This window comes from Astatotilapia calliptera, chromosome 9, assembly GCF_900246225.1.
Source record: "Astatotilapia calliptera chromosome 9, fAstCal1.2, whole genome shotgun sequence".
Lineage (NCBI taxonomy): Eukaryota > Metazoa > Chordata > Actinopteri > Cichliformes > Cichlidae > Astatotilapia > Astatotilapia calliptera.
The window spans coordinates 31160143-31182233 of record NC_039310.1 but is presented as its reverse complement, the minus strand read 5'-3'; the positions used below and the strand labels follow the sequence as shown (position 1 = coordinate 31182233).

At 44.8% G+C, this 22091-nt stretch overlaps 1 protein-coding gene across 12 annotated transcripts in view; it reads left to right on the top strand.

The window, feature by feature from the left end:
- Window positions 1–22091, top strand: part of LOC113029555 (receptor-type tyrosine-protein phosphatase mu-like) — a 210631-nt gene that overhangs the window by 54523 nt on the left and 134017 nt on the right. For all 12 annotated transcript variants that reach the window (XM_026180460.1, XM_026180456.1, XM_026180458.1 and 9 more), the window contains exons 3-9: window positions 1326–1493; window positions 1571–1680; window positions 11413–11491; window positions 12235–12350; window positions 12462–12636; window positions 14794–14906; window positions 15238–15418. In XM_026180460.1, the coding sequence (XP_026036245.1) occupies window positions 1326–1493; window positions 1571–1680; window positions 11413–11491; window positions 12235–12350; window positions 12462–12636; window positions 14794–14906; window positions 15238–15418 (942 nt within the window). The remainder of the gene's footprint in view (window positions 1–1325; window positions 1494–1570; window positions 1681–11412; window positions 11492–12234; window positions 12351–12461; window positions 12637–14793; window positions 14907–15237; window positions 15419–22091) is intronic.

The following is a 22091-nucleotide window of genomic DNA, read 5'->3' as shown; positions in this document are numbered from 1 at the left end:
ACACTAGTTCACACCAATGTAATTGAGCACTGTGTGGCACATCCAACATACTGTTTTACTTTAGTGCATGACTCGCTTACCTTCAGGGTCATACGTCACATGAAAACCAAAATAATTCCAAACGCCAGATCTGAATGAGGGTGGGGGAGGTTCAATTTGCCTGTTGCAAGTAGAGCTTAACTTCTGTCTTGCTAGCTTGCCCTGCGCTCTTCCTTCCGACGATGCTGTCTGTGTTGAGCGCTCAGTGGATCTGCGCTCGACAGTGCAGCCTAGGCGGAGTAGTCGAACACAGATTCACTGAGCGCTCAACACAGACAGCATCGTCAGAAGGAAAATTGATAAAAGAAATTACAAATGTTGTATTGTTCGATACATATGCGTACCGAACCGAAAGCACTGTATCGAACGGTTCAATATCGATACGAATATCGTTGCACCCCTAATATATATATATATATATTATATATATAAATAATGTTCTTCCTCTACACCCCCCCCCCCCCCCCCCCCCAATTTTTGCACATGTCGAGGAGCGTGTCAGGCTACATTTCACTGTGTGTTATACTTGTATAACTATGCATGTGACAAATAATAAAGAACCTTGAACCTTGTCCGTCACTTCCGTCCTTCACTATTCTCACTTCACCTATTTGTCACATACTGACAAATAGACTCACCTTTCCTGTTGTTTCATCTCTTTCCCACCGTCTTCACTCCTTTTCATTTTCTCCATCCTGTGACCTCACACATGCTTTTATTTTGAAGGCTGTGCTGTCTGGCATTCGCTCCAATAAATGATCAGAATCATTGAGCTGAAAGTCTGACTTTATTTTGATGGGTGTTAATCCTCAACATGTTCACTGTGAGAAAGTTTGATGTTTATTAACATGTTTATTAATCATATGTATTAATATGCTAATAAACATGTTTATTGGTAAATGGCCTGTATTTGTATAGCGCTTTTCTAGTCCCTAAGGACCCCAAAGCGCTTTACACAACCTGTCATCCAGCCATTCACACACACATTCACACACTGGTGATGGCAGCTACATTGTAGCCACAGCCACCCTGGGGCGCACTGACAGAGGCGAGGCTGCCGGACACTGGCGCCACCGGACCCTCTGACCATTATTAACCCATTTTGCATTCAAACCATTTTAAATTTAACTCATTCAGTTTTTTATGTGCTGTTCACATACACAAAGATTTTAAAAGTAAATAAAAAGACATATTTCTATACAAACATGCTTTTTATTTTGAAGTCTGTCACTGTTTAAGGACTTTATCTTGGCTGTTTATAATGAGGTGTTGCTTCCTCTCCGCAGGCTCCTCCTTCCTGTTTGTGAACACGTCAGGTCGCTATGGTGGTCAGCGCGCTCAGCTGCTACTACCGCCACTCAGAGAAAACGACACGCACTGCCTCAGTTTCCTGTTTTACCAGGTTGGAGGGCGCGAGGGTGCCGTGCCCGCTACGCTTAACGTCTACATCAAAGGTACGCAGGAACACTGGCGCAGGTTAGTCAGTGTAGGCCGAGCTCTCAGATGATGACGGTGTATATGTTTCCTGCAGAGAACAGTAGTCCTCTGGGAGTTCCTGTCTTTAACTTCTCAGGCCCCTCCTACCACATCTGGAAGGGGGTGGAGCTTGCTGTGTCCACCTTCTGGCCCAATCACTACGAGGTAAACCACCCTAACGCAAACACGCACGTTTACTTTTGACAGGTTTTACCTGAATAGTGTGATACCAGGTGGTACTAAACTGGGAGATTGGCTGGAAAGAATAGAATAGAATAGAATTCAACTTTATTGTCATTGCACATGCACAGGTACAGGGCAACGAAATGCAGTTTGCATCCATCCAGAAGTGCTTTAGTGATATAGATATATTACAATATATATTAGCAATAATATAGATATGTGAATATATTACAGAAATGGGTCTATTATGGTATGTTATAATGTACACGGTATGAAGTATGTTGTGAATATTCTATAACTATAAGTATGTACAGGCTGTAGTGAGTACAAGCTATGTACAGGATATGAACAGGACATAAATATGAAAAACTATACAGAAATCTGAGATATACAGTTATACAGAAATGGGAACTATGCAAGTTGTAAACAGTTGTAGGGTTAAAAATGATCGTATGTACAGAATGATTATTTACACAGAGCTATACAGTAGTGCAGTTAAGATAAGTGAGATATGTGGATAATTTCTACAGAGGCTATATAAAGTGCTAGTGGTTGTGAGTGGTGGTTCAGTCCATGTTATTATTGTGTGTTTGAAAGCAGTCTGAAAGCAGCGAGATAACACACACGCTGGTATTTCTATCACTGCGAGGACTGTGGTTGGGGTACTGACCAAACCCTGACCCCCAGTCTGGACCCTCCGTCCCAAAAAGCGATCCTCACATGTCCTGAGAGTTGCAGTGGTCCTCACAGAGATACACAGGCGAATGCACACACACTCGCTCTGGATGTGGCTGATCCGTATTGAAAGCTCTTTTATGTGGCTTTAAAAGCTCTGTCATCTCCAAACCACACGAGGGCTGCTGCTAATTGGTTCAACACGCACACATAGGCGCACACTTGGTGTAGAGCAGCAGCAGGAAGTGAGTTTTTCTCACCACGGGAACCTTCTAGTGCCAAAAAATGTTTCCTCCCGTCGACAGCACAACCTCTGGACTCAACGTCCCAATCTGTTCCTGTTACTGTCCAACATTTTAGAAGTGATTTTGCGTTTCAGTCGTGTGGCTCTGAACACTTATGGCTGATTGTCGGTCTGACGCTGGACTTATTAAAATCACACAAACACATGAAAGCATTCACAAAGGTGTTTCCACCTGCACCACTCACAGGCAGCTCTCTTTATAGATTCTGTGTTGTTGTTGTCATGTCTCTACCACTTGCAGTTTCTCTGACGTCCAGCAGAGGCAGCAGTGAGTCAGTCCCAAAGACTCCCATGTTAAAACAAGCATATTTACAGCCTGATACACAGACTGTTTCCCCCCTCATAACAGCCTTATGGGAGAGAATGTTTCCTGAACTTACCTGTAAGTTACGAGGCCCCTCCCACTGCGTTGGAGGCGGTTCTGTTGAAGCTAATTGCATTCTGGGAGTCCACATCTCCGAGGATCTCACCTGGACGACCAACTGCTCCAAGCTGGTCAAGAAGGCTCACCAGCGCCTCTTCTTCTTGAGGACTCTGAGGAAGAACCACCTGTCCTCAGACATCCTGGTGAACTTCTATCGTTGCACCATCGAGAGCATCCTGACCAACTGTATAACAGTCTGGTACGGGAACTGCTCTGCCTCGGACCGGAAGGCGTTGCAGAGGGTCGTGAAAACTGCCCAGCGCATCGCCGGAGCACCACTTCCTGCCATAAAAGACATCTACAGGAAGCGGTGTCTGAAAAGGGCTGGGAAAATCATCAAAGACCCCAGTCACCCATCACATGGACTCTTCACCCTCCTGCCCTCTGGGAGGCGCTACAGGAGCCTCCGGACTAAGACCACCAGGTACCGGAACAGCTTCTTCCCCACAGCTGTCAGACTCCTGAACACTGCCTCCTGACATCTGACCCACGTTAAACTCATGGACTGAACATACACACACCCACAATGGACAACTGTACCCTCAAACACACAATAATAACATGGACTGAACCACCACTCACAACCACTAGCACTTTATATAGCCTCTGTAGGAATTACAGGGAGTGCAGAATTATTAGGCAAGTTGTATTTTTGAGGAATAATTTTATTATTGAACAACAACCATGTTCTCAATGAACCCAAAAAACTCATTAATATCAAAGTTGAATGTTTGTGGAAGTAGTTTTTAGTTTGTTTTTAGTTTGAGCTATTTTAGGGGGATATCTGTGTGTGCAGGTGACTATTACTGTGCAGAATTATTAGGCAACTTAACAAAAAACAAATATATACCCATTTCAATTATTTATTTTTACCAGTGAAACCAATATAACATCTCCACATTCACAAATATACATTTCTGACATTCAAAAACAAATCAGCGACCAATATAGCCACCTTTCTTTGCAAGGACACTCAAAAGCCTGCCATCCATGGATTCTGTCAGTGTTTTGATCTGTTCACCATCAACATTGTGTGCAGCAGCAACCACAGCCTCCCAGACACTGTTCAGAGAGGTGTACTGTTTTCCCTCCTTGTGAATCTCACATTTGATGATGGACCACAGGTTCTCAATGGGGTTCAGATCAGGTGAACAAGGAGGCCATGTCATTAGTTTTTCTTCTTTTATACCCTTTCTTGCCAGCCACGCTGTGGAGTACTTGGACGCGTGTGATGGAGCATTGTCCTGCATGAAAATCATGTTTTTCTTGAAGGATGCAGACTTCTTCCTGTACCACTGCTTGAAGAAGGTGTCTTCCAGAAACTGGCAGTAGGACTGGGAGTTGAGCTTGACTCCATCCTCAACGCGAAAAGGCCCCACAAGCTCATCTTTGATGATACCAGCCCAAACCAGTACTCCACCTCCACCTTGCTGGCGTCTGAGTGGGACTGGAGCTCTCTGCCCTTTACCAATCCAGCCACGGGCCCATCCATCTGGCCCATCAAGACTCACTCTCATTTCATCAGTCCATAAAACCTTAGAAAAACCAGTCTTGAGATATTTCTTGGCCCAGTCTTGACGTTTCAGCTTGTGTGTCTTGTTCAGTGATGGTCGTCTTTCAGCCTTTCTTACCTTGGCCATGTCTCTGAGTATTGCACACCTTGTGCTTTTGGGCACTCCAGTGATGTTGCAGCTCTGAAATATGGCCAAACTGGTGGCAAGTGGCATCTTGGCAGCTGCACGCTTGACTTTTCTCAGTTCATGGGCAGTTATTTTGCGCCTTGGTTTTTCCACACGCTTCTTGCGACCCTGTTGACTATTTTGAATGAAACGCTTGATTGTTCGATGATCACGCTTCAGAAGCTTTGCAATTTTGAGACTGCTGCATCCCTCTGCAAGATATCTCACTATTTTTGACTTTTCTGAGCCTGTCAAGTCCTTCTTTTGACCCATTTTGCAAAGGAAAGGACGTTGCCTAATAATTATGCACACCTGATATAGGGTGTTGATGTCATTAGACCACACCCCTTCTCATTACAGAGATGCACATCACCTAATATGCTTAATTGGTAGTAGGCTTTCGAGCCTATACAGCTTGGAGTAAGACAACATGCATGAAGAGGATGATGTGGACAAAATACTCATTTGCCTAATAATTCTGCACTCCCTGTATATCTCACTTATCTTAACTGCACTACTGTATAGCTCTGTGTAAATAATCATTCTGTACATTCGATAATTTTTAACCCTACAACTGTTTACAACTTGCATAGTTCCCATTTCTGTATAACTGTATATCTCAGATTTCTGTAAAGTTATTTATTTCATATTCTGTATAGTTTTTCATATTTATATCCTGTTCATAGCCTGTACATAGCTTGTACTCACTACAGCCTGTACATACTTATAGTTATAGAATATTCACAACATACTTCATTCCGTGTACATTATAACATACCATAATAGACCCATTTCTGTAATATACTCACATATCTATATTATTGCTAATATATATTGTAATATATCTATATCACTAAAGCACTTCTGGATGGATGCAAACTGCATTTCGTTGCCCTGTACCTGTGCATGTGCAATGACAATAAAGTTGAATTCTATTCTTTTTTTTTTTTTTTTTTTTTTTTTTTTTTTTTTTTTTTTTTGGCCTGTCCCGTTTGGCTCTTTTGCATCAGAATTGTTGTCTAAAGGCAAAGAAAGATGCCCAACGGATTTACTTTACCAAACTGACCATCCCAGCCTTGCCGTAATGGTCCATTTGATTCACCTTTTATTGTTTATTTTATTTTCACTTACTGAATACGGGACAGACTTGACTGGGGGAAAGAAGGGGAGAAAGAAAGAGGGAAAGAGAAACAGCTGAGAAGAGGGACGGGGGAGAAGGGCAAAAGACAAAAACCAACAGAACGGGCAGAGAAAAAAAATGCATATATCAATCACCTGGATTGCCTGCTGAGAAAGAAAAAAGAAAGCAAGCAGAAGAGAACAAGAGTAATAGAATAAACAACATCACAATGATATATGGGAATATGACAGTAAATACTAAATATTAAACATTATTGTGCAGCACATAAGATCAACAGAACACAGTGTGCTTTGAGGTAGGAGCCAAAAAGGGTGTAGTTTGTGGGTGTGATCACCCATGTGTACACCTGTGAGCATGGACGCGCTTGTTTTTTGTTTTTTAAAAGGTTCCTTCATGTAATAATCTGCTAGAGGGTGTGGGGGGGCCACAGCCCCGTCCTCCAGGGCGTGAAGCAGTTGTGGAGGAGATCAAAACTCCAGACATCCAGAGGCCCCCAGAACACAAGAGACCAAGGAAGACCAACAGAGGGGCAGCTGCGCCACTGTCCCAGAAAGAGCTGAGGAGAGTCCCAGATGAGGGCTCACTCAGCAGCCGCGGAGCAGAAGCCAGGGGGAGTTGCAGTGACGCGCCCGTGAGCTCCGCCGGCAGCCAGCTGCGCCTGAGTGACCGAGCCCCAGGCCGAGAGGCCAGGGGCACCCCACCTCCGAAGTGGCCCGAGCGAGCCCCAGGCTCCAGGCCCCGATAAGCGGCCGCCAAGGAGTGAGCCGGTGTGTACCTGGACGCCCATCCCCGGACACAAAGAACCACCAACGCACCGATGTCTGAGGGAGTCCGCCACTGGCAGGGGAAGTGGTGGTAGGGGGAGACAGGCCTCCAAACCTTGGAGGGCCTGAGATGTCCCCAGAGAGGTGGCGCCTGACACCCAACCTGACATATAGACACAGACATACAGGCACACACAGATACAAACATCCATTCCCACCCTCATGCTCTCATATGCACTTACTCCACACTCAACCAACGTGGAGACAGACATAAAGAGACGTTGTACACACGATCACACTCCCCAAGCGTACTCTACAAACCGGGTCTAGGTGCCCCCGCCCCTGGAGGGGGGAACTGCACCCAGACCCAGGTGGTGTTTCCCTTTTCCCTGCGGTGGGGGGAGGCAGACCGCCCCGACTCCGCAGCAGCAGGAAGGCTCCACACTCCAGACCGCAGTCGGACGGCCAACTCCTCCTCCTAGTCCTAGCCCCCCTGCTCCAGCAGGTCGCAGAGAATGGGGGTGAGAGAAGACTCCAAACCTCCCTCCACCCGCTCATTGTAATGTTGATGCATGTGTGTTCTAAGGTGCATTTAAAACCCAGGAGGGCTTGGAGCTACCTGCCAGAGAGCAGCAGGTAAGCGCATAGTCCCTCCTGCTAGCCCTCAATGTCTACGTGTATTTAAAATTGAGAGGTGGGCAACGATGCCAGGGGTGGGGTGTACACCCTGATGGTACTTTGGGCTCCGTGTATCGTGCCCACCCCCAAGATCCTATATGTATGTGTAATGAGAGTGTGAGTAATGTGAATGTCTAAGTTGTGGGATAAAATTGAGGCAGAGGCAGCCAGAAGGGGACAGAGGGGGGGGGGGGGGGGTAGCCTCCTCTGCACCCTGGTGACATACCCCTACTCCAAGGCCCTGCATGTGTGGGTGGTTGTGGTGGAGCGGGAAGAGGGAGGCAGCTGGAGATGGGGAGAGAAGGAAGGGAGGGGCAAGTGACCCCTCCCTGGGGCCAGCTCCCCCGCTGACCCCAGTAGGCACCCCCATACTCCGCGACCCGCCAGGGAAAGGGGGCCCAGGCCCATCCAGACCGGGCCCAGTGCAGCAGCGCCGCCCGGCCCCACAGAGCCCGGGACAGTCCACCCAACCCCACCACAGAGAAAACTGCACCCACCCCACCATCCACTCATCTTCCAGACTACATAAGACAATAAACACCCAGGCTGAGATCTTCCTCCACCTCTCCTGTATCTCCCCCTCCTGCAGAGGGAGCTCCTGAGGAGAGGAAAGCTCCTGCAAGATGTGACAATCTCCCCCACCAGTTGAAGAGCCCCCCAGGTGGCTCGACGCACCGGCGGCACCCTGCTCCAGGGCTGGGCCCCCATGCACCCCCCCGCCCCCAACCCCGGCAACACACCAACCAGGACCCAAGCCCCCGAGGCCCGGTCCGGGTCCCAGCCCAGAGACGGAGCGCCCCCAGAACCTCACGCCCATCCCGGACCCACCCAGGGGCAGCCAGGCTACCAGGTCAGTAACCCACGTCCGTCAGCACAGACCCTCCCCTAGCCCCGCTGCACGCAGCCGTGAGGAAACAGTCACCTGAAAGCCAACAGAGCTCCTAACCGGACATGAACGCTACCCCGGGTTGAGCCCCCCAAGGAAGATGCCTCCGGGGAACCCCCCGACGCCCTAAGCCTGTCCCTACCCCCACACCAATCACAACAGTGAAGGCGGGACCAAACTATGACCCCCCACCCCCACTAGGTGATGGAGCTGATAAAAGGAGCCCAGAGCAATTGATCTGATGTGGTGGCAGAGGCTGTGTCAAGACTAATGTAATCTAATAGATAATTTCTATATTGGTTAGAATTAAGATTGTTTTTATTTTTCCAGTTCATGAGGACTGTTTTCTTGGCTATGCATAGGGCAGTGAAAACCATATGGGCTATATTCTTTTCTGAAGTGACATTATCTAAGCTGCCCAACAAACACACTAAGGGGGAAGTTGGAATGTTACATTTCAGACACTTCGATAAGTCTTCACATATCTCGCGCCAAAACTTCTGAACTGGTGGACAGAACCAAAGAGCGTGGATATGATTGTCCGGTGAATTGGTTTGGCAGTGTGAGCAGTTGTTGGTAGACATAAAGCCCATCTTGAACATCCGATGACCTGTATAGTGCACTCTATGTAATATTTTGTATTGAATTAATTGAAGACTGGGATTTCTAATTAGATGAAAGGTTTTTAAGCAAATCTGAGACCAGAAGTTTAGGTCTAAGTTAACTGATAAATCCGCTTCCCATTTTGCAATAGGAAGTGATATTGATTCATCTGTTTTAGAAAGCATTCTGTATATTTTGGATAGTAATTTGGGGGGTTTAAGAGTAAGAAATTGAACCACACTTGGTGGTGTTTGTAGTTCAACTTGACCCGGTTTAAATTTCTTTTTTACTATGGCTTTAATTTGTTGATATTCTAAAAATCTTTTCTTGTTGATCCCATATTGTGTAACTAGTCCGTCAAATGAAATAAATTCTGTTCCTTCTAGTATATGTTCTAAATATTTGATTCCTTTATCACTCCAATCTGAAAAGTTTATCATATTATTGTTTTGTAATATGTCAGGGTTGTTCCAGATAGGTGTACGTTTGCATGGGATTAATGAAGACTCCGTGAATTTTAGAAACTCCCACCATGCTGTCAGAGAAGAGCTGATGTTGATGCTTTTAAAGCATTCATGTCGTTGGATGTTTAAGCTGATAAATGGTAGGTCTGAGATCTCTAGATTATTGCAGAGTGCTTGTTCTACATCTAGCCAAGGTTCATCTAAGAGGGTGTGTTTTAGCCATCCTGAGATAAACTGAAGCTGAATTCTATTCTATTCTATTCTATTCTATTCTCTGAAAGCTGGGCGCGGTGACTTGCTCTGGCTTTCTCTGACCATTAATGTTTCTTCTGACTCCAATTTGTGATCTGTGTCCAGGATGGTCGTAGCTCTGGCATGACACTGTGACCTTTGAACTCTGGATCAGTTACTTTAATGCTGGAAAAGTGCTGCATTAATCCTCATTTACGTTTGACCTTTATACCCATCTACGAATTTGTCACCAGCAGTAGCTGGTTGTTGTTATGCTCGACTTCACCTAAACTGGACCGGTATTAGCCGGTGTCTGTTGCTCCCATACAGACTAATTACCACGCTAGCTCAGCTGATAAGTCAACACCTGCACAATGTTCAGGTGTTGTCCTGGCAACGGAGAGGTCACTGCAGCTGCATCTGTCCAACATCTGTCTGAGTCTGACAGACAAACACTGCTGTCAGCACGCCGGCCCATAAACCATCAAGTCCCACAGCAGGGAGCCACACACACAACCACACACACAAACACACACATACACACACACTGTATCACAAACACACATACGCACACTTTAACACACACACACACAGATTGTAATACACACACACAGACACACGTGCAGGTGTTGTTGCCTGTGAACAACCATCCTGTCATCACAGCAGCCATCACTAATTAGCTGCATCACCACGGTAACAACACTGCTAGCTCATTAGTGACAGGCTTAATTAGATAGTGGAGGGGGGAGAAGCGGGGGAGGACTGAAAGAAAGAATCAGGAAGTGAGAGATTGGAAAAGGAAATGCAGGGAGGAGAGAAGAATGAAGGGAAGAGAAGTCATATCTGAGAGAGACGGGAGGGAGGAGGACTTCCTGTTATGGGCGGCAACAGGAAGTAAGGCTCCATTTTCTATGCTGACTGTACAACACACACACACACAGCTGAATGTGTGTCAGAGAGGGTTATCAAGGACGTATATGGCAGGGGAATTTTCTCTGGCTTCATGAAGTTGTTGTCATGGCGTTAGAAGTTCCTCAGGGCACGCTGCTGGGCCCACTCGTTACACTCAGATGGAAAATATAAGCACTATTAAGAAAACGGTCTGACGTTAAAGTCATCAAACTCACAGGCAGAGAATCTGAACTGATGTCTGTAGTCATGTTTGACTTACATCAGAGATTCTTTCTTTTCGGACACAAATAGAAAACACTGACAAAAGCCGCGGTCAGGGTCACATCTGACACTGGTAACTGTCAACTACAAATCTGACACCGTGGTAATTGTGTAACTGACAACTACACATCTGACAGTCAAAGGAGCTTGCAAAGAAAAGCGTCTGGAGTTCTTTAAGTTGCTTGAAGACGTTTCACCTCTCATCCGAGAAGCTTCTTCAGTTCTAAGGTCAAATGGGTGGGGAGTCCCTGGCTGATTGCGACCCACACCCAGTTTCACACCTTGGCTCAGGCGATTAGAGGATCATCAGGGGGTCCTTTTGTCCCTCTGTGGGGGGAAATTCCCACTAGGTTTAAATCTGGGACTCTCCACCATTTGACCTTAGAATTGAAGAAGCTTCTCGGATGAGAGGTGAAACGTCTTCAAGCAACTTAAAGAAGTCCAGACGCTTTTCTTTGCAAGCTCCTTAGACTACGATGACCTGGATGATTGAGAACCTTCACAGACATACACATCTGACACCGTGGTAACTGACAACTACACATCTGACACTGTGATGAGATGAGAATTATTTTGTAGCTTTACAGCCAAAATGAAGCAGGCGGCCTCTTGATGCGTGGACGTTAAAGGGTTAAAACTATCAACACGAGCAGGTCTGAGGTTTCACAGCTGGTGTTTGGTCTTTGGTGCAGGTGGTGTTTGAGGCGGTCAGCACCGGTCACAGAGGCATTCTGGCCATCAAGGACATCTCACTGCAGGGACACCAGTGCAGTAAGTTTACACACACACACGCACACACAGACACACAGGAAGACACCGCCCCCTTGTAGAACAAGTTCCTAATTGGTTAACGACGTTTGGCTACTTAATTGGATAACAATGTTAAAAGTTGAGCCGGTATTGTAGAATCAAGGTCACTGTGTGTGTGTGTGTGTGTGTGTGTGTGTGTGTGTGTGTGTGTGTGTGTGTGTGTGTGTGTGTGTGTGTGTGGAGGCAGGGGAGCTCATTAAAATATAAGTTGATTAGCATGGACTTTGATCCATCCTTCTGTTTATCTACTTGCTCAACTGAATACTCCTATTTTTATGTTGTTTTGTTATGTGAACACACACACACACACACACACACACACACACATAGGGTGGTGTGTGTGCGTGTGTGTTGTGTTCACATCTTTTTGATGGAAGAAAAACCTCGAGTAAACATCTTTGACCTGAACTTTTTCTTGCTGTCTTACTTCACGTCAACACTGTTCAATAAACTGATTGAAAACACACACACACACACACACACACACACACACACACACACACACACACACACACACACACACACACACACACACTTACCTGCATCCTCCAGAATCCATTTTCTAATTGGATTGTAGAGATTTTTGTTTTTCGGCTGAAGAGATCAGAGGAGAGAAGACTCACTGTTACCGTAGCATGGTCAGTCAGGTGATGTCAGCAGTGCGTGACCTCTGACCTCAGTGTTTTACGTGTTCCTGTCCTCAGTGAGCACCCCTCACTTCCTCCATATCAAAGGTGTGGAGGTGAACGCAGGACAGACAGCCACGTTTCACTGCACCGTCAATGGACGTCCGCAGAGCAACCTGCTGCTGTACCTGCAGGTGATCTATCAATAATCCATAGTCAGTAACATGAGCGCCACGCGGCGAGACTGCACTCGGCGTGGCGTGTGTGTATGTGGCTGCTTCACTTTGTGTGTTTGTGCTCGGCAGGGAATGGGCGGTCGGCAGGCCGCGGTACGGGAAACCAAACCGCTGAATGCTCGGCGTTATGTGGCGAGCTTCAATGTGGACAACACGACCAAAGGAGACTCTGGACGCTACCGCTGCATCGCCCAATCAGAGCGAGGGGTGGGCGTGTCCTCCTATGCTGACCTCACAGTCAAACGTGAGTGCTGCTCTCTTATTGACTGATAATCTCTGAATATATTTAAGTGATGTGAATAATGTGAAGCTTAAAAAACTGATCATCCTGTCTTCCACAAGAGGACGCCTGTCCCTCCTTCTCACCCCCTCCCCCTCTCCTCACCCCCCTCCCTCACTCGTCTGTCTCTCGCTGCAGATCAAAGCTGCAGTTTGTCATGTTTTTTATTTTAATGACTCCATCGTGAAACGAGAAAGAGTTTTATTAAAGCTCCTCATTACTGCTTTGTGATTGTGTGTGTGTGTATGTGTGTGTGTGTGTGTGTGTTGCGGGGTTAGAGGAGAGCCTCATTAGAAAGTCAGAGCGCCGTTTTAAGGCGGGAGTCTCGGCGGCGTTTTGTCAGAATGTTTCTGTGAAGATGAATCACGCCAAAGTAAAAGCCTCCTCTTTCTGGCGCTGCTTGTCAGAGTGCTGGCGCCCTAACCCGAACGCACATGCGGGCCCGCAGCGTGTTAACGATGACTCGTTAAACGCACCGTGTTCAGTGCGACGGAGCCGTCAGGCGTCTCTGAAGCGTAGCTTTCATCCACACTTTTTTCCTACCCCATCACGCTGAAGAGTTGGAGGAACGCGGGATGAGCCTCGATGGCGTTTAGCCTTCATCTCGCGGCTTAGTCATGGCGGCACATTTGATGGTGCCTGCTGAGACCAGCAGTATAAATATGATTTCATGTTTTATTAGATTCTCTTAAATGAACATAATTCTGCGATTTTACATTTAAGCATGTTTCAGTCTAAATAGGAGAAATCACAGCAGATCAATGGGATCCATCAGTAATCGATCAGCAGCCTGTGACGGTTTCATGGATGTCCGACTTCATTATTTCTGTATTTGTGTCACATGTGCGCTGAGGGATCACAGCGCTGTTTTATATTTTCAGCCACCAGAGGCGCTGTGGAGCACCCACTTCATACTCTGATTATATCACGACAAACTGATGAGACAACAGTTTATATCGCACTCTTCCATCACACAACAAAGTGTTTGTGACACGCTAACTGCACATTCAGAAATAGGTCCCACTGCACACCATGCTGGGTGATGCTAACTAGCACTGCGCTACCAGCTGTTAGGGCTCTTTGTTCAGGATCGTAAAGCCAGGCGGAGGATGATGAGCAGAGAGCGTCTGAGTTTGCAGCTTTTAAACAGTTTCATGTTGAATCTGCCTTTTATGTAGGGCGGGGCTCTGGCAGCTCCGTAGGTGCTTTTACCTGGACGTACAGGCCTGGTTTTTGATAACCAGATTGACGGTGCTGGAGAAGAAGTTGTAGAGAGCGAAGGTAAGAGTGGTCCCAGTGCTGACCAGGGCAGTGACCCCCTCAAGTTAGGCAAGTGGCTCCAGCAGGTCCCGGGAACAACATCAGGGATCTCTGTTCAGAAGAGTGCAGTATGAACAGCTAAGATACAGCTAAGATACTGCGCAGGACCCTCAAGCTACTGAGGACCCCAGCTTGAAACCCGAGTTTTATTTTTATACACACACACACACTCATATATACTTTTATATTTGTTTAGTTCAGATTTCAGTTTGTGTCTGTAGATGTGAGAAGAAGCAGATCCAAGTGACATTACTCACAGCTGAGCTGATCAATACAAGGATTAAGTGTGTGTCTGTGTGTGCCATTTCTAAGCAAACAAACACCATAACAGGTGAGGAGGTGTTTGTTGGTCACATGACCTGACACATATCCCCACAATCCCCGGCGGTTAAACCTCTGATTGAACTGTCACTCAGACTTTGTATGTGTGTTTGATACAATAACACACACACACACACACACACACACACACACACACACACACACACACACACACACACAGGTGAACATTAACTTGAACGTGAAAAACAGATATCATTGTATCCTGGCTGGTGTGTGTGTGTGTGTTTTTGATGAAGTGGGTCAAGACGAAGTAGAGCAGCACCACCGGGGATTCTGGGTAATAGAATCCAGGTCTGCCGTGATTCGCCGAAGGTCACGAATATTAATTGTCTTATTAACACCTTCCTCCCTCGTCAAGAGTTTAGTGAAACCCAGAAGAGCATGTGTGTGTGAGTGTTCATGTGTGTGTGAGTGTTCATGTGTGTGTTGTCAGACTGATCTTGGTCCTTTGTCCCTTAGAGCCCCCTGTACCCATCGCCCCTCCTCAGCTGACAGCAGTTGGTGCCACCTACCTGTGGATACAACTTAACGCCAACTCGATCAATGGGGACGGACCAATCACTGAGCGAGACGTGAGTGCTGATTGGTCACTGATTCAGAAGTGTGGCTACAGCTACGACATTGGCTAACATTGCATAGTTAGCTTATCAGCCTGCTGTTCCCTTTAACAGGCTAATAGTCAAAGAAAGTTTAGACGCTGGAGCCACAAACTGTGGCAGAATTCTGTAATGCATAGAACTTACAATTCTATAGTATGTATGTATGTATGTGCAGATGTATATGCGTGCATATTTTTTTTTCAAAGAAAGTTTAGATCCAGGAATTTGCTTTATATTTGTTTTGGTCGGGTGATTTTTGTCCACTTCTGGGGCAGCCTACCTGTAACATTGTGCTCGCTTTCAGGTTGAGTATCGGACGACAGCAGGCATGTTGATCGACACCACACCGGTTGATAAGCCCACTCATAAAATCGGGCATCTGGACCCCGACACAGAGTATGAGATCAGTGTGCTCCTCACCAGGCCCCTGGATGGAGGCACAGGGAACCCCGGGCCACCGCTCAGAGCCAGGACCAAGTGTGCAGGTGGGTGAAAGTGAGGTCACATGGTCGAACCCTGCAGCCAATCAGTGATGAGGGCCGTTTCATGTCATCATAGTTGGTTTTGTTTTGTAGAGACCCTCGGGTGATTGCTAGCAGCTAGCAGCTAACCGTGTGGCTCCACTCACACTGCTCTTATTAGGAGGTTAATGGCTGAGTCATTAGCGTACCGTGCTAAGCTGCATTAGCACTGAGCTCATCAGGTGGCTAATGGTTAACGATGAGCTCCTTAAGACAGCCAGCTTTGTTAGCATCACACTCATTAGCTCCTAATGGCTACTGCGTACACACTACGCTAGCAGTTAATCTCCTGAATGAACACACCAACACACTGTGCCGCAGGTGTGTGTGTGTGTGTGTGTGTGTGTGTGTGTGTGTGTGTGTGTGTGTGTGTGTGTGTGTGTGTACGCAAACAAAAAACTGGATGTTATTAGCAATTAGCTCGCTAATTACACAGGTGCAGCCTTTTTATTGCTGGTGCAGTTGTTACTTCATCTGTGGAGTGTTTGCTTGTTCCACACGTTTCTATTCGTTGTAATTATTATTAGTGCCAGTCTTCATAATTCAGATTCATTTGATCTGTTTTTATTCACATACCTGTGTTTGAATTTATAGAAAGAATATAACCCATATGCTTACATTATTGTCAGTATAAGTTTTATTTACATGATCACATTATCAACAGCAACAAAGAGCTTTGTGTTTCAAAGAGGAACTATATTTTTAAACAAAGAACATCAGCAGACACTTAGATTCACAAAAATATTTAGTAAAACAATCATAATTTAAAGAAAACCACAATGTTATTTTTTAGGTGATGATAATATCAATCTCAGCTTAACCCTTTAAGACCTACCATAGAACCAAGTCCGCCAGAGCTTATATTATATTTTTACATGCTCTAGAGACATTTTTGGGAGAATTTCAAGTTGATATACATCAATACAACAATTATAGCCCAAATTTTAATAATATGTATGCATTAAGTGCATAGTAATTACATAAAATTGCAAAGAATGCGATAAACTGCAAAAAAATTGAAAAAATTTCTAGTTAGAGAAATTTAAGAGGCTTATCCCTCAAAACTGTAAATACAAAAAAGTTGCACAAAATAGTTTCCCACCACAGGAAATTTTATTTAAGTGTCTTCATAGTTTTATTTTTGAAATACACCAATTTTTATACACTGCAGGAAAAACTAAAATAAATATTATAGTGCACATTTGCAAAAAAACCGCATGTGCATCAAAATAAACTATTTCCAGCAGTGCAATATGAGTCCTAAGCATCCCAGAAACAATACAGAGAGTCATAAAGTCAAACATAACTTTGAAAGACACCAGTATAGGCTTATAAGGCCCCGATGGTAAAAAAAAAACTACATTTCCGCAAAATGACGTCACTTCCGGTTTTGGGCAGGACATGGCGGACATGCGATAGTTCGCGCTGATGGACGTAGGAAGTGTTACAAACAGCTGATCGGATCGGCAAAGCGTGTTTCTGGAATATTATGTTTTTGTTGCTGCAAGCGCTTTTTATGCAGTTTTTGCAAAGCTATATATGGAAGGAAACCGTGACCGAGGACAAGCTGATGGCATAAGATGTAAGTACAACTTCTCCGGTTTCATATGCAAAAAAGATTATTGCGCTAGCTTACATGGTTGCAGTGCTACCGGGATTTAAAAATAGTTATGCAAAACGGCCGGCTTTAAAGGGTTAAAAGAAAGTGTGCAAGTTTTTTCATGTCAGCATTACACCACCTCTATTTTCCACAGTGATAATTATAAAAGCATTCACTTCAATTTCCTTTAAGAAAAAAATAATAAAAAAAACTTCAACATAAAAAAGTCATGTTTGAACAAAATATGAATCAAAATCAATGCAGATGTTTCCAATGCTGACGTGTTTTTGTGTGCTTGCCTCCAAACTTCATGTTTTCCAGTCCTGCTGTCAGTCGTTCCAGTGGCGACACTGTGAACAACTGTGTCAGGTTTCAACATGCCGGCGTCTCAGACCTGCTGCTTCATGACTCATTTCAACACCTCGCAGCCACTGTCATGTTCCTATAAACTTGTGTGTCTGTAGAACCCCCCCCCCCCCCCCCCCCCCCATTACACCCTCCATAGCCCCCACCCTCAGAGGCTTCCTGTCACACTGACCTGTGACAGTGAGGAGCAGGTTCATCCTTTAGTGTGCTTTTGAAGGCTGTTATGCGCATGTGCGCTGTCCTACATGCACTTGGATTCTTGATGCACTTCCTGGTACAAGCCAACTGAGAGCCTCTTATTCCAGGAGGAAAAATGAAAAACATGCCCAGCAGTCAAGTTCTGATGATCACTGATGTTATTTCGGTCATTGAGGAGGCTGTAATGGTTCTTGGTGACATTGTAAGGGTCTGTGGTGAATCATTGGTGCTGATAAAGCTCTGACAGCTTTTGCTGCATTTCTAATGAGACCTGATGAGGGTCTTTGTGCTAATGGTCTTTAAGAAAGCTCTAGTTGCTCATGGTGACGCGGTGATGGTGTGGATGAGGTCTGCTGTGTTCTCATAGCCTGTATGAGTTTCTAATGGTCCTTGGTAGTAGGGCTGTTTGATATAACAATATATATATCGGATGACGATATGAAAAAATCTATCGTTTCATATTACACTATCGTTTTGTTTCGTGGTGTCACAAAATAAACTGTTTATGGCAACATTTTTTTCATGGTTTTGATGGTCACTGTAGTGGCTATAGTAATCTCTTAAAGTTCTCTCTTTCTCTTATATTTAAAATAACCACACTACGGAGAGACAAGCGACTTTTTTTACACGCTGTCATTAGCAACAATGACAGTAAACCCAGTGTGTGGCTCCGCTGTCCGCCTGTTTATTTTCCACATAAACCTTTCACAATGAAGCTGAAGAGCCTGTTGAGATTTTTCAAAATAAACTGAAATGATGACAAACAGAAGGTCCAGTCAAAACAAATGGAGCCCTTATTCCTAAATGAGAGGCCACCTCTGTAGCATGGACATGGTTTGGTTATGAAAAGTCAGAAAACTGTAGTATGCAAATTATGGTGCAATCGGGTCCCCACGTCAGACTCAGAATCGCGTGAAAGAGTATGAAGAGAGTTTACGGATGAGAAGCAAAGAAAGAGCAGTCAGGTGCTCAAAATAAACCTTAGACTCCAACGTTAGAGCAGGCTTTTCCCCGCAGCACGCCGTGTAATAAATACTCACAAAGAAAACGGCAGCCGTTACAACTTGTGTCTAAAAATGTATCGTTTCGTGCATCTTGATTTGGCTCTCGGAGGAGGCGGACGCACTTTTCTCCTCTCCCTTATCTTTCCTGCTAGTTCTTGTGTCCTTGTCTAGTCTCGTGTCTTTTTTGTATTACTTTCCCTGGAACACTCTCTCACAGTCTGTGTCTAAAACCTAAACGAGAATTATGGATTTGATCAACTGGTCTCTGAATGCTATTGACACCCTTTAACGAGAAGTCTGGTGTTATGGTGTGTTGATACCTGTGCATTCCTGTATTATCCTTTTGTGTTGCACATTTCAGTGTTTTTTTTTCCTCGCTACCTGGCCTGACCTGTCTCCCCAATGTGATGTTTGTATTGTATGTACGGTCGGCAAGGTCTGTCATCTCGGTTGTGGGCAAAAGACCTGCAACTGACAAATAAAGGCTATCTCATCATCTCATCTCTCATCAGTTAAAACACTCGACTCCAGCTACACGACACTCAGCTGAAAGCACGTCACACAAGTCGAGCTGCCCGAGATTCACAGAATTTACAGAAAATGTAAAACTTTTGTGATTTATGTCATTGTTGGGACGATAAATATCTTATATCGGGATATGAGATTTTAGTCATATCACACAGTCCTACTTGGTAATGTTCTCACAGCACGTATGAGGTTCTAATGGTTCTTGGTAGTGTTCTCACAGCACGTATGAGGTTCTAATGGTTCTTGATAGTGTTCTCACAGCACGTATGAGGTTCTAATGGTTCTTGGTAGTGTTCTCACAGTCGGTGAGAGTTTTTTGGTTCCTCAGTATGTCCTAGATCACAAAACAAAGTGATTGTGTCAGTCTGTGTGATAACCTCCACCTCTCTGGGACTGTCAGCAGACTAAAGCAAGCGCTCCTCTGAGATTGACAGCAGGAAACACGGAGAAACCAAAGATATGTTAAAAACTGTGAGTGTGTGTGTGTGTGACTGACGGCTCACACACTGTTAGTGTTGTGATACACACACTCTCAACATTCGCTCTGATGGCACTCGTCTCTTTCTTCAACTCACTTTTATTTATTCATTTTAGTGCTGATCAATTATGAAGCAGCCTGCGTGTGTGTGTGTCGTCAATAATGGATGAGTGTGTCCATCATACAAGCTTTAGGACTTAGAGCTCAGTGAGGCGACTCAGCGTGGTGGCAGATAAACAGGACTTCGTCATTTCACATTCTGCTTCATACCCTCATCTTGATCACTGATCAGTGCGACAAACTCTTCACGTTCCATCAGGATCAGCGAGGCCGTCTGAACATCTCCCTGTGATCTGTGGTGTGTTCAATCAAACTTTATTCATCCTCTGATGTATAAACGAAACTCTGATAAAGCTTCACTGATGTAACAAACATTTGTTTTCAGTTCAGGCCGTCTAGAGAAGGCTGTGTTATCTCTCTGCAGTCACTTGATGTTTTCTTCTACTTCATTATTGTTATTATTATTATTCACATACACACTGCCATGTAAAAACAAACTTTATTACATTTAGTAGTACATGTAGTCAGAGGTAAACACGGCAGAACAATCAAACACATTCTCATTCAACACTGATTCTTGCATTTCCCATTATGCACCTGGACACTTTGTAACCACGTCTGTCCTCTGTGTGCTCACTCATCTGTTTATTCATGAAAATCAGATGTTTGCAGAGCTGATGAGTCCTTTAAAGACAGAGGGAGGAAAGCTCTGAATACAAACGCCGTGTGGGTGGAGCCTCAAAATGAATCAATAACATCTTTAAATGCTTCTTGAGACATCCGTCTGCTGGACGAGCAGCTGCACACGATCAATACGTTTAAAGCTGTGGGTGGTAAAAAGCCTAGGTGTCAGTATCAGAGCTGATCCTGAGAAGCAGACATTGATAAATCAAGTAAAACTGAAAACCTGAACGTTTGGTGGCACCAGAAGTCAGAGCGAACCCAGAAGCCGAGGAGAGCCGAGCTGGAATCCTCCCGCTTATAGAAAGATGAAGAGTTGAGCATCGGTCATGAAATAAAAACCTTTGTGTGTGTGTGTGTGTGTGTGTGTGTGTTAACATCCATTAAAGTGTGTGTGCTGTTTGTTGAGGCTTTTAGAAAAATATCACATGAATATTTGAGTTTTTTCTCTTTCCACCTCAGATTTTCACGCTCTGCTCAGCTCTCTGACGTTTTAGTGCTTTTACTTCTGTGCTTGGTTCTCCGACGTTCCAGCATTATGCTGTCTAATACTGAGAAGTCGTCATCAGGCCTTTATAAGTGAGACCCAAGCTGATTTTAAGCAAGCAGCTGGTGGAGACCAAACCAGAGCTAAAAGACAGCGAGCACTGCTCAGAGGATTGCCAACACAATAGATGTCTCAGTGGACGCTGACATCGTTGTCCCAAAGTCGCAGCGTCTGTTTGTTTCCCCCTGGGAATGATTGCGGAATGAAGTTCAGACATGAGAGACAAAATGTGAAATGAAAATTGAAGGCGAGCAAGTTCATGAATGTGTTTGTGTCAGTGTGAGGCAGCATGATCACCTGTAGCACAACGTTCATGGCAGACCGTTTACCTGTACCGTAACGTACCATACCACCTTTATTTATAAAGCACTTTAACATAAAACCAGAGTTCACAAAGTGCTGTACATGCTAAAAGCATAAGTAAAGAAAATTAAAATGAGATAAGATAAAATAAATAACTAAAAAACTAAAATAAATTGAAACATGTCAAAACAAATTGAGTCAACCCCTCTAATCAATGCCAAAGGCTTCAGCGAATAAATATGTTTTAAGAAGACTTTTAAATTCAGAGAGAGAAGAGGCCTGCCTAACATGCAAGGGTAGATCATTCCACAACTTTGGAGCAACTACAGCAAAAGCACGATCACCTTTTTAATTTTTCATATTCATTTCCTGTCTTATTCATAGCCTTTTCCTTTTTTGTTTTCTTTAGGTCACGAGCAGTTGTCCAAGCATTTCACTACATATCGTACTGTGTATGACTGTGTACGTGACAAATAAAATTTGAATTTGAATTTGAATTTGATTTATACTTAGTTTTCGGTACCTTAAGGAGCTGCTGATTGGCGGACCTAAGGGAACGGGCAGGTGTATATGGTTGTAGTAGCTCCGAGAGGTAGGGGGGGGCCAGGCCATTAAGAGATTTAAAAGCAAATAAGAGAATTTTAAAAACAATCCTAAAATGTACAGGTAGCCAGTGGAGTGAAATTAAAATTGGGGTAATGTGCTCAAACCTTTTTGTTCCAGTTAAAAGACGTGCTGCAGCATTTTTCACAACCTGCAGCCGCCTAATGGACGCATCACTAACCCCAAAATAAAGTGTGTTACAATAATCCAGCCTAGAAGTAACAAAGGCATGGATTACTGTCTGAACATGCTGTTTCGATAAGATGGGT